The sequence below is a fragment of the Gouania willdenowi genome, chromosome 18 (assembly GCF_900634775.1).
Source record: "Gouania willdenowi chromosome 18, fGouWil2.1, whole genome shotgun sequence".
Taxonomy (NCBI): Eukaryota; Metazoa; Chordata; class Actinopteri; order Blenniiformes; family Gobiesocidae; genus Gouania; species Gouania willdenowi.
Genome location: NC_041061.1, coordinates 24,492,317 through 24,506,491, shown reverse-complemented (window position 1 = coordinate 24,506,491; position 14,175 = coordinate 24,492,317). Strand labels below are relative to the sequence as shown.

At 35.7% G+C, this 14,175-nt stretch overlaps 1 protein-coding gene across 1 annotated transcript in view; it reads left to right on the top strand.

The window, feature by feature from the left end:
* The first annotated feature begins 1,503 nt into the window (after positions 1-1,503).
* Positions 1,504-14,175, top strand: part of afap1 (actin filament associated protein 1) — a 154,823-nt gene continuing 142,151 nt past the window's right edge. The window contains exon 1 of the mRNA XM_028475013.1: positions 1,504-1,592. Within this exon, the coding sequence (XP_028330814.1) occupies positions 1,568-1,592 (25 nt within the window). The 5' untranslated portion in view covers positions 1,504-1,567. The remainder of the gene's footprint in view (positions 1,593-14,175) is intronic.

Below are 14,175 nucleotides of genomic sequence, written 5' to 3'. Positions count from 1 at the left end.
GATGGCGACACCAGCTAAGAATATTTAATAAGAGCCTTAAAAGACATGGATATCATGAAAAGAGTGGATGGACAGAGGCATAAACATGCACACTTTCACTTTTTTACTTTGCATTTTTCCTCTGTTTATATCACATGAATGCAGTCATTTTTAATTGCAAATTGTGGAAAGAACTCTACATTTTTCCACAAATATTGCAATTTCCGACTATCAATTCTTCTAAATTACACAAAAATAGGTAGAAAAATCTTTTCTTTCTTTTTTAAAGTGAATTGAACTGATATTAAAAACTAGGGCACAATCATGTTAAAGTTGTTCTTTTTTTTAACACCTAAAATCTACAGCCCACTTGAGGTCAAACTGGTCCATATTTGGCCCCTGAATTAAAGTTTGACAACCGTGACAGAGCCACAGTGAAGAATCGGAACAAAAAGTAAGAAATAAAATACTAATAAAAAATACATTATTACAATAATAGTACATAAAAGCAAGGGAGGGCTCCCAGTTTCCCACTAAAAGATGATACAGTAAAAAGGAAAACTGACTGTAAATAGATCAATTGATCATTTAAGAAAAAAACTGAATGATAAATTCAGTAACTTGAAAAAATAAAAATAAAAATAAAAAATTCGAAAAAAATATTATCAATCAACATTTTTTTTTAAAATATAAACAAATCAAGAATGATAAAGCATGAATCAGGCTTTTGTTCTGTGTTATTGTCAGTAATGATTCCGAAGTACAAATACTTTGTTACTGTACTTAAGTAGTTTTTTCTGGTATCAGTACTTTACTTGAGTAATTATTTTTTGGTGACTTTTTACTTTTACTCGTTACTTTTTTCAACAAATATCTCTACTTTCCACTCCTTACATTTTAAAAATAAGCTTGTTAATTTTAAAACCTTCAAAGATGACGTTATGACATAAAAAGTCATAAATATTTTGGTGGTTTGAGCTTTCTTCTGTAAGGCATGTCCCTAAGTTTTATTTAAGTTATTTTTAAATGGTAAACTCAAAGCTGCTCTGGCTTTAATTCAGCATTTGAAATTTTTTTTTTCTTAAAACATTTTATTTACAAATTGTATTTATTATGGGTGCTAAATTCCTCAGGTGTTCAAAGGTAGCAGATTTTATTTATTTCCATGTACCAGTATTCTATAAGTTCTTAATATATAAATAATAAATATATGGAATTTGCTGGTTTGAATAAACCCTGTCTTATTGTTGAAGTGACACTTGTTTTACTTTTTACTTTTAGTAGCATGTACTTTTTTACTTTTACTCAAGTAAGGGAGCAACTTCAATTCTTTTACTTTTACCAGAGTCATTTATTCAAGTATCTATACTTTTACTTGAGTACTGAAGACTAGTACTTTTGCCACCTCTGGTTATTGTCTAGGTAAGGTTAACAACATCAGGCTTTCAGACTGAGAGCAGCACATGCCCCACCCACATTTAGGAAGCCTCTGATTGGCTAGCAGAGTCGTCAATCAGGGCTGTGGTCTGACAGTCGCAGAGGCCCAGTGTCTATTGTCAGTGGCCAGGATTAGATGAAACACTGAAACATGGAGCAGGAGACAGCAGACAAAGGTAGGCTGATCTGATCATCACTGCTTTCACACGTGCTCGTGGGCTTCCTGCTGTGTTTGCTCTGGTTTGTGCATGTGTGCTTTTTATTCTGATCACCCATAAGTGATGTGTGTGTGTGTGTGTGTGTGTGTGTGCGTGTGTGCGTGTAGGGGTTTTATATGCTCAAACACGACACGTATGTCATTCAAGTTGACATTCAAAAAGAAGCAAATCTCATGATTGAGTTGGTTATATTCTATTTTATTATTTTATTTTTACTATATTATTGTAGTGAGGTGAGTGCCATGTCAGTGTGTGACCTTTAATTGTGACCTTTTTTTAATCCTGGTGTAATGATAGAATTAATGGTGCTGGTAAATCAGTGTTTGCTGCTAACTGTCAGCTTTATATGTGTGTAAGTCAGTAAGAATCACAGCAGTCCATGAGATACAAAGGACCATGTGCTGAGCGAGGAGGATGGTGAAAGGAGGAGGAGGAGGAGGGATGAAGGTGGGTGTGTGTGTGCGATGCCCCAGGCTGGTGACTGCAGGCTGGTCCCAGCATCAGCCCCTCCCCTCCCTATCCTCTGGGTTTAATGCAACAGACTGTGGATGGAGGAGGAGGAAGATGCTCCAGCAGCTCATTAAAGTGTGACTAATCTTATTAAATACAACAGACAGACAATGCATGAGAGGCTGGAGCAGATCTTTGAATTAAAAGACCAATAAGCATTGGAAATGACTTCTTATTTACGTCAGTGTAGCTGAGGGCCGAGGTGTCAAACATGTTTTAGTTCAGGGGCCAAATCCAGAGCAGTTTGATTTGATGATTTTATGAAGGAAAATGAATCATTTCAACATTATTGTATGGGGCAGTGATTGTAAAGTCCAGCATGCTAACATAAACAGCAACTTTTTCACAACATTTAGCAACAAACCCCATTTAAAAAATGTATGTGAATTTTTTTTGTTACTTTTGACCAGATTTACAGCAATATTTGTGAAATTTGTGATTTTTTTTCTTGTAAAAATATAAATGTTGATGTTAAATCTATGTGAAATGCTAAATCTAAACACTAAATTGGTATATTAGCTAAATATTTGGTTTCACCTGTGACATTTAGATTTAACGTTTAACATTTAGATTTAGATTTAACATTTAACATTAAGATTTAGATTTAACATTTAGATTTAGATTTAACATTTAGATTCAGATTTAACATTAAGATTTAGATTTAACATTTAGATTCAGATTTAACATTTAGATTCAGATTTAACATTTAGATTTAACATTTAACATTTAGATTGATATTATATTTTTACAAGAAAAAAACATCACAAATTCACATACATTTTTTAAGCATGGTTTGTTGCTAAATGTTGCAAAAACTTTACTTTACAATCAGCACCCCATATTATTGTGCCCTAGTTTGCACTTCTGCGTATACATGAAATATGTAAGAAACCGACAATATCCAACAATAAGTGCTAGATATCAGTCCCAACATGATCCTCGCTTTAAATTTCCTAGATTTTGTGACCAATTTGTAATTAATTAAGGGAAATATTATGTCATAATTTAAGACAAATTAAAGGATTTCGTAAGAATTTTGAGTTTTTTCAACTTTTTAATAATAAAAATTACTGCGATCATGCAATATAAGCACCGGGAAAACTGTGACCTTCTGCCAATATTGTTGAGTTTAATTTACACGTTTTTCATGTTTAAAATGTTAACTTTTGCAACAATATAATGAAATATAATGCTTTGTTTTTATTTCTGCAAACCAGCTCTCGTGTTCAAAACTGCAAAATAACAATTATGGCTGCAAAGGGGTGGTACATTTTCAGGAACGTTTCCACATTAACTTAAGCTCAGGAATTTTTAGAATATTAAAATTATTTCTTGAAATGAACCAAAATAAGTAACTGTATATCCAAAGAAAAATAGCAGCCATTTTAAATGACACATTTAAAAAAAATCAGTGTATTAAAGCAGGGGTTCTCAACTGGTCTCACCCTGGGACCCACATTTTTCCACGGCCATTAAATCGCGACCCACGTTTTTCAAAAATAGCTGTTGAAAACACATATTCTCTTTTTTTTTTTTTTTTACATAAATCTATATATTTTCCTCTGCGACATGCACTTCACAGCATGTCTATCAAAAGAAAAGTTTCTTTCAAAATAAAAGACAAGTCCAACATGAGAAACTTGAAGTATTTATTTATTTTTGACCAGCTGTTTGCGACCCACTCAGTATAGGTTCGCGACCAACTTTTGGTTCCCGACCCATCAGTTGAAAATCACTGTATTAGAGTTCTGGAAATTTTAAAAGTTGGAAACTTTCCATGGGAATTATTGGGTATTTTTTTTCCCAAATTTCAGGTTGGCCCTTAACAGGGATGTTAAATATTTTGTGAAAATATATTTTACTATCATCTAAAATATCAGCATCAGTTATTTAAAAGTTACTCCCATTTACAGGTTACTTCCAATATATAATTTCCAAGAAAAGTTTAAATAGTATTTTTAAACATTCCTGAAGTTCCCAAGCTTAAGTTCTGGTGGAAATACCAGAAATTTTCCTTATCAAAGCAATCCTAATAATAAAGAATTGAAGGTAAAGGTAATAGTCTCTCTAAGCTGTTCCAAACAAACAAACAAAACTGGTAAATCACGTTAAGAATGAGCTTGAAAAATTATATGCATTGACGCCACATCCCACATGCACAAAACTTTTCCGACAATATCAATAAGAGAGTGTTGACAGTGGAGATGAAAACAAACTTCAATTTCAACCTTTTATATCATTTTTAGAGAAAATGCTCTTTGATTTACTGATCTATGAGGCCATCACTATGTCTTTATCTGATCAAAAATGATAATCCCGAGCAGCTTTAAGACATTACCACTACTTTTTTTGGAGTTTTTTTTAAATAACTACTTGTCTTACTACTTTTTGATGAACGATGTGATCCTTTCTCTGGTGGTTGAAGAGCTCTTTGTAGTTGTATAACGTATTGTTTTCTATTTTTAACGTTTCCTTTGCTATGCTGACAGGATGTCCTCAGTCACTTCTAAAGTGAGAGTCTTTTACAACAGGTAGTGATTGCCAGGAAGGGAACAATAGGGAGACAAAACGTGTACACCCTGCACGAGTGTACGTGACAGAACTGACCTTGAGGTTAGAGGTTGAATATTACCAGAGATGCACATAGCAGTGACTTTTCTGCTCTGGTGCTTCTAGCGTTGTAGCTTGGCACTCACGATTTCCATAACCCAGGTTAATGAGGAACACATTCGATGGATTGTGGATAACGTGACATTTTACTTTAATTTCAACTGAAAATGAAAGGAAGCAGCAAAGCTACATGTCTGTTCTTTAATGCAACATTGAATAAACGCATTTTTTTTTTTTTTATGAAATGACTGAAAACTAACTGTACAAATACCTGAAAACTAGGGATGTAACGATTAATCGTAAGGCAGTTAAAAATCGATTCATAGGTATCACGAGTGACATCGATACTTTGAAAATTGAATCGTCTTTCTGGCCGCCTTCTACTCTTAAACATATTCATAAATGATTCCTTACCCCTTTAGCACCGAAAGAATATTTGTAATATTATGTGAATATCTGTAAAAGTCACGTTTTTCTATTAGTTCTGTCTGCTAGCATAGCATCTCTTCTTCACTGTTAGATTAGCTGCATGCCAACCGACCACTGGGTTACCAGCGCCCTCTGCTGGTCCAAACAAATATCTGCCGTAAATCAGTGCAATGAGTCCAATTGCTAAGGCACAAAATACATTTTCAGTTGCACTTTTAAAAATAAAAAGAACTTTTATGCAGTTTTGCATTGTTTACTATAGGACCAGAATTTAAATTAATAAGCTTCTTCTTCGTTTGTATTATTCCTTTATTTATTTCATTCAAGATTTATTTTTAGTTAAATTGCATCGTTTTGAATAGTTTATCAAGGGATTCTTTTGACAATTAAAAATAAAAGGAAAATAATACAGTATTTTTTTCCCAAAAAAAATAAAGGAATATTTTTCAGTCATCATTTGACTACAGTCCCATTTTGTAAAATAAATCGTGAGAGAATCGTATCGTGAACCCAGTATCGTGAATCAAATCGTATTGGGAGTTGAGTGAATTGTTACATCCCTACTGAAAACCCAATGTTACAGTTACTTTTTTCCTACAGAAAATCGTCATCATCATTCTCCTTCTGACTGTTTTCATTTGTTTGTAAAACAGTAGAAGAAGCTAATGGTAACACTTTTTAGTTTTATACATAAGGCTAACATTACGCTATCATTATCTGTCATTAGCATGATTAAGGTGTCATGAAGGCTGTCATTAAGTGTTGTTCGCTAAATAATGACACCTTTTTGCTAAATTATCACACCTTTGTAGCTATGTTGGCATTTTTTGGGTTAGATGGAGGGATCTAGTGGGTAGGGTTAGGGTTAAGGGTTGGGGTTAATACGCCGATCGCAATCTACCGGACATTTTGTGTGGGCTGCTAGGCCTTATAAATGAATAATAATATACATATAACAGAAAAGAAACCTAACAATTCAGCTTCTGACATCAATTTGACCTCTAATGATAAGTAGAAGAAGAGCCTCCACCAGCCCCAAAGCTGCTCACAACGACCCAATCAGGTCCATTTATTAACAACATCTTCAGACAACCTATGAGTGTGGAAGCCAATGCAGTTCTACTAAAGAACAAAGTGAGCTACAACTACTGAAACACTCTGGGGTAGATTCACTAAGATCTGAAATAAATGGGTGGTAAGTCAGTTGCTTCCCTAAATCCTTTAGTGACGCATTTTCCTCACCTGCTGCGCGGAATTCACTAAGATTGCAGCAATGATTAGTGCCCGCGCAGAACTGGTGAAGACCGCCCTTATTTAAATGAGCGTTTTGTATGTGTTGTGTTGAACATGAAGGGTGAACATGAGCATGATGAATTACAGCAGATAGATAAATTGACAATATTCTTTATTCATCCTGCAGCGGAGAAATGTGCGTGCGTGCGGCTGATTGTGTGCGTGTGTGAGACAGTGACCCGCAAGAAGAGAGATGGACACACATCCAACTTTTTCTCTTTCTCTCTCTCACCTACTCACACACACACACACACACACACACACACACACACACACACACACACACACACACACACACACACACACACACACACACACACACACACACACACACACACACACACACAACTGGAGCCTTTTTTTTTTCTATCTCTGCTGTGTTTTCTGTCCACATCTACTGCAGTGATGATCTCTGCGTGTGTGTTTGCACCTGCTTTTCAGTTTTACTATTTTCTGGTATTAAAACTATAACCGCAAACAGTTCCAGATTTCTTGAATCACATTATGCTCCCCCTGCAAAAATGTATTTATATATATATATATATATATATATTTAGTGTTACTGTTTCAATATTATTTTTGTATTTTAATACAAACAAATGGAACAAACTGCAGCAGAGCTAGCAGAGCTGAAGTCAGCATCCAACGTAAACATTTTTAAATCCAAGTTAAAGGCATTTTAATGTTTTTACTGCTAATTTAATGTTCTTATTGATTTTTAAACTGTTAAATGTTTTCTGATGCACTTTTTCCTCATGTAAAGCACATTGAGTAGCTTTGTGTATAAAATGCACTATACAAAGGACACCTAATGATATACAACACTTAATGACAGCCATCATGACACCTTAATGCTAATGACAGGTGTCATGTCATAATAATCACAGTGTAATGTCAGCCTTTATGAAAGCGTCTTTCTTCCTGGTTCAGCCTGTGATTCGCGCTTTACATTATTTGAACTACTTTCTGGTGCTCTCTGCTATTAGCATGCTTATCAAAAGATGGATGACTAAAGTTTTTAGTATTTTGTTCACAAAAGTTGGATTATTAGGGTTTATATTGTTGTCGAACCTTTCCATGTAATCCCCAAAACAAACTTTCATCATTTTGCCGTAACTTTCAGTTCCTGAAAAAAAATGTTTTTGGCGTGAATGTGTAGGTTTAAGTCCACAATACTATGAACTACAAATCCAGTAACTGGGGGGTAAATTATTTCAATTGCTAAAATTGTCAAACAATGTATTTTTAAGCAGCGTGACTTGTACTTTAAAGTAAAATAAGGTTACTGCACTTTTATTTTTTTAAAATTTGTGTTTACAATGGGACTTTTTGTGAGGGGACAAGACCCCTGCATATCCCCTGGGATTTACGCCCCTGCCCCCTTTGTCCAACTACAACATTTTGCTCAGAATAGTGTGAAAAAACAACAATAGAGCACAATAATGAAATAAAAGAGTGATGATGCTAATTTTAAAGAATCTCATTTCATAAATAAGTGGAATGAGAGATTTACTCCTATAGTTTTTATCATTTCCAGTCATCTCCCACCTGGTGGGGGACCGACTGACCCCTGTGTTTTTAGTTTATGTTTTAGTCAAAATCATTTTCATCATCATCTTTATAATTTTTATCATTTTTAACTAAAATAAACATTATAAAAACCCATATTTTGAATGCTTTCATTTGTTAATTTCCCCTTAAGTACCCCCTGTAGCGCCATTGCATGCCCCCATTTGAGAAATACTGATCTACAGGACTCCACATCCCACAATGCAATGCACGAGACTTTTCTGACAATGTCAACAAACAGAGTGTTTACAGTGGAGATCAAAACAAAATTTTGTATTTTTTTCCAACTGCTGGTAGTTGGAGAAAAACAAACAAACAAACTCTCGAGCAGCAATTTAAATGGCTCTATTTATTTTGAGCAAATGATCTTCGATTTATTGATCTACGACGCTTTCACTATGTCTTTATCTGATTAAAAAACGTATTGTATCCCTAGCAGCTTTAAGGACAGCACTTTATGGGATAATAATGTCAGGATCAGTAATAATGCGTGATTGTGATGCGTTATTCTAGCAGTTTGTTTGGCTCCTGTATGTAGGGAAGGAACTTTATGAGGTTGTAAATATAGTGAGAAGAACTCGAAATATAAATGGGAATTCCACGTTTGTTGTTTAAGGGGATTTAACGAGCAGTTCTTAGGCTGATGGAGTGCTTCAAATTACAGTGAGTATGAACGTTTAGTGAGTTTAGATATTTAGGCTCTGCCTAAGGTGATGAAAAGTGTGCGTGTGTGTGCGTGTGACTGGGGTTCTCCATTAACATGTCACTTACCATTCAGACTGAGCTGCAGGGCAGGTAGAAGAAAAGCATTAATCCCAACATAAAGAGGAGTGCAGTGAGTCACTGTCTCAGGGGCTGTGTGTGTCTGTGCATGTGTGTGTGTACGTGTGTGTGTGCATCTTTACATGTCTGTGTCTTTTTTGCCACGTTGCTACACTGCAAATCCCTTGTCTCAGACTTCATCCTCTGCTCTGTAAAGAAGTCTGGCCTTTTATTCCACATACAGTATATCCTGAAAGATATTTATTATCTTTGTTGTTATTATTGTTAGTATTATTAGAATTATTATTATCAACATTATCAATGATGTTACTAATCAATTATTGTATATGTTACACACATTGTGGTTGGCGCGAATCTCAAGACGGTCTATTTATTTAATTATGTTTTTTTTTCTTTTGCCCCCATGGCATGAATCTCAAACTCTCCCTATGATATAAAAATGTTTTACCTTCCCACACAGATTGTTGTTCTCTGATTGGCTCAATTGACATCATGTCGCAACACATCACACCAGTTTGCCTGGATCTTTTTTTTTTTTCTTTTATCCCAGAGCTCTTTGTTCATTTGTGTGCAGGACAATACTTATGTCATGTGTAGTTCTGTTAAATGTCCAACTGACGGAGCAGAACCATGATATACATGGTGTCATCTTATATTCCACAGACTCTAGACTCTGTCTCATGCACAGATGGTGAGGCACGCTCTCACATGATTTGTTTTCCAATGTGCTCTGTCTCTTTTTCCTCATGCAAATCTATTTACACACACTCTGCCCCCCAAACCCACACACACACTCACTGCAACTATGATTTTATTTGCCAATTAGTCACCGACTTGATTAGTTGACAGTTCATATCATGAACAACATTATTTCTCCCTGGATTTTTGAAAAAAATGCATCCTTTTAATGGTAGTTGAGAAAAAAAAAAAGATTTATTTAATTTAATAATAAATACAAATGATGGATTCCTCTTTTCAAAATATGAACACGTCATCTGAAATATAGCTGCAATAGATAAAAAATAATTGTATTCCCTCGTAGAAATTAATGAAAGGCCGATACATGCTTAAGAATGATTCAAATCAGCCATTTTTAATAGTTTAAATGCTATCACCAGCTTATGATTTATTAAACCGTCTTAAGGCAATATGATCAAAATGTGGGTCTGATCATTACATGTGAAACATTAAATAATGCTAAATACAAGCAGATTTCTGCTTCCCGCTAAAACTTAATACAATTTTTATATGAAGTTATGGTATACATACATATTTAATCAACTTGCTTCATAGCAACAAAAATATAAATTAAATTAAATTCCATCTCTGCATACATGAACAAACCAAATAAATGACCTCAAAGGTTGGACCATCCAGAGTAATTTATTAGTTGGAGTCATTGGAAATGGGAATAATCCATGCTCCACACAGGCTTACTTGTAGTACTAGTGATACTTTTTACTTTACTCAAGTAAAGAAAACAAAGTCAAGTATTAGTAGAGCTTAACTATGGTCGATATCACTGATATCAAATGTATACTTAAACCGATTTCTAAAAAAGGGTGCAAACTTTAGCTTGTACTTAAGCCACATGTCTGACTGTTCCTTCTGAAAGTAGGTCTATGTGTTCTTCACCATGACAGTTTAATATGAACAGTACGGTTATTTATTTATATTATTTGCACATACATATAAAATATGTATCATGAGAGATTTGATGTAAAGTAAAGTAAAAATGAATGCGCTAAGTCAGAATGGAAACACAAGGGGATAATGCAGCCTCACCATGACATTATTGGACTTCACTGAAGAAGTACTTGGTCAGCGAATAGAATGTGTTTAACAAAAGAAACAAGAAGAAAAAGTCAAACAGAAAAAGGAAATAAAACCACATCAGAATGCGAGAAAGTGTAAACTTTTCCATAAGTGACACAGGACAAGTTAATTACATTAATCAGATAAGTTTTAGGTGTCTGTTATTTTGTATCAGACCAGCATACATGTTATAAATAGATAAGAAATAGCACACACATACATTTCAATTATCTCATTTGGTACAGACTGTTTGTTAAAGGTCCCATGTCATGCTATTTTTCACCCATCTCCATTTGTTCTAAGAGCTCTAAAAACATAGTATTTGAGGTTTATTTTCACAAACTCACCTGTTTTCCAGAGTTTTAGCCTCTGAAAAGTCACTTTCTGAGCAACTCTACACAAACAGGCTGATTTGAGTGAGTAGGCGTGTCTATAGACGGGACACTTACTTCCTCCTCGCTGCACGGTGACGTAGGGCCAAAGGACGGCCCGCCCTCCTCCCACCCAATCCGTAGCCGAGCTCATGCTGCTTTATAAACACGAGACAGAGTGTGGGGGCACTGAAATGCTCAACTTCAAGGGCGTGTCTGTTTACATGTCAATCACGATAGAGAGCTTCCTGGAGGCGTGGCTTCTCCAGCTCAGTGCCGCGTCAAACTCGTCATCAAAGTGGGAACGCGTCATCAAATTGGAGCGAGGTGTTTGGGCTCACCCTGCAGTAAGAAAGGAGCAAATCACCCTCTAACTAACGATTGAGGGAGTCAATGAAATAAACACTTTGGGCATGTGTATGAAGCCCTAATAGCACTTTTATCATGTGCAAATGTACAGAAAAGTTGATTTAGCTTAACATGGGCCCTTTAATAGTGCCTTCCGTGTTGTATAAGAGTGAAAGCTGGAATCATCAGAGAAATACAGTTTGAAGTGGTTTGGGATAACAATTTCTAGATAATCTAATTTGTAGATAAATGTACAAATTTGGAGAATATTAATGTTGCATATGTGTAATAGTTTCAATTTGAATTTGTTGCTTGTGTAACTAATCTTTTTTGGATTAAATGTAGTCAATGGATGCTAGATGAGGGGGATGCTGACCCACACTATATTACAATATAGTAATTTACATTCATTTGAGTAAAATAATTCAAGATTTAGGGAGCAATAATAGCTTCAATTATGTGACTCATCCGCAACCACATTAGTCATCAACTGTTTTCATTCTCAACCATGTTGAATACTTGTTGCAACAACACACTCATGCGTGCGCAAACACAAACACACACACATACACATACACACACTCATGCACTCAAACAGATGTTCCCCTTCCTGCTATGGAACAAGAACTAGCCATATTAGTAGGAGAAAACAAGGCCATCACCTGGAGCTCATAGAGCCCCGACATTCATTACAATCCAGTTTGGACTTGTTAAATGCCACCACACAGGGTCCCTGAATGCTTCACTGCAAGACACAAAACAGCACCTGTTTCCCTTCACCTCCAACAGAAAGTGGGACAGCTCTGACTCCTTATGCTGCCTTTGTTAACTCAGAGTTTTGTGAGTTTTTTGTAGAATCTTCAGATTGCGACAATCTTGGCTTACAATTATCACTGACAAACAGTGTTCAAAAGCAGTTTGAGCCATGTTTAATATTATATGGCAAACGTGACAATATTAGCATTAGCTCTTGGTCTAAATCTAAAACATTTAAATCTGGGGGAACTGATAATGTTTTTCTTAAAAACACAGTGTAGGCTTCATAAATCAAAGATAATTTCAAATAAAAGCTGGTAATGGAAACACCTGACTTTCGAAAAAAAAAAACACTCAAATATTGCTAAAATGTTTTGACGTTATCATAAGGAGGAATTTCAGACGTTTCGATATTGCAAGGTGTCAAAAAAACTATGGAAACTCTTTTTCTGCAAATATATATCACAAAATGTGACGTACATGGTCATGACCACTGCTCTCCGAGAAGACATGATGCGATACATGTAGACAGAGGAGGAGACCAGGACATTTCATAGCATTATACTTTAAAATTATTACTGCCACATTAGACGTGAAACAACAAAGGAATACGGAGAATTAAAAGGAGGTTTGGAGCGTCCGTCTTTCTGCAGCAAAGTCTCGCGGGATGAGATTTTACGAGAATTACGAGGCTCCTGCCCAAAACAACGTTCAATGGAAACACCCCAGATAGCACACATACATCTCACCGACGTCGGCGCGATGAATGAAGTTGCATCAGCGAGACGTATTATGCAGAGCGTTGGGCAGACGTTGCGGAGACATCGGCATTTGGACGATGGATTAAAAATGCTCAGCGCGGCCTCTCTACAGCTTATATTAACCTTTATTTAGCTCGGATCATTCAATTAGTATAAATATCTAAATATCCATAGTCCAGTATTTACTTAAATCTGATAGAAATATCAGAATATCACAACAAAAACAACAACAAAAAAACAATATACTACCACTAAATAGCTTTTTATGTTTGGACAATAAAAAGAGTCATGATGATAAATGTATTTTCAGCAGCATAGCCAAAGAGCCCCAGCACAAAAACAGCTTAATGGAAGTGACATTTTATAGTTCTACAATTTTATAGGTGGTATCACCGATTTGGGTGGAAAAAACACACAAAATGATGTATTAGGACTAGAATGCTGACGCACAATCTGAGGCCGACATCGGCGAGACGTATGCGTGCTATCTGAGACGTTCAAAGCACAATTATTTGTCGACTTTATACATTGTTTGAGGTGGGTGTACTCTCACTTTGGAAGGTTCGTTGGGGGCAAACACAAGAAATCAGAGAATGGATTAAAACCACTTCTGTTTGTCTGTCTACAGGACTCCACATCCCACAATGCACAAAACTTTTCCAACAATGTCAGTAAACCGAGTGTTTGAAGTGGAGATAAAAACAAACTTTTTAGTGGGAATTTCAGCCTTTTATACTTTTTTGGAACAAATGAGATTTATGGATCTATGAAGCTGACCATATAGATTAATCATGACAAAACATCATCGTCCCGACCAGCTTTAAACATCTCCGCCTATTTAATGCACCAAAAAGCTGGAGCTGTGCAACCACCTGCCAAAAAATGTGTGGGTCATTCGCTAGCTTTTATTGATGATTATAAACTTTTTTGAAGTAAGCACTTGTCTGTTTACTTTATTCTCTAAAAATGGAGAGCACATGAGTTCAGAAAACAAACTTTTTCAGCACATTGGGTCTCGTAGCCCTTAATCTATAAATCAGACTCATTACAAGGTAAAAGGGTGGATGCTATTTTATTATTTATTCAAGCCTTTTTTCCTTGTGTTTGCCCACTCTTCCTGGGCTCATTTTGGTGGTAAACCCTTCATAAACACACTGGTTTCCTGCCAACATGCCGTCATGTCCTGTAAGAGGAGCTACAGACTTAACCAGACCTGATCAGCAATAACCACAGTTTATTAAAAAGCCCCCCAGGTTCTAGACAGCAGGAAAAGCTGCCAATCCCCCACAGAGAGAG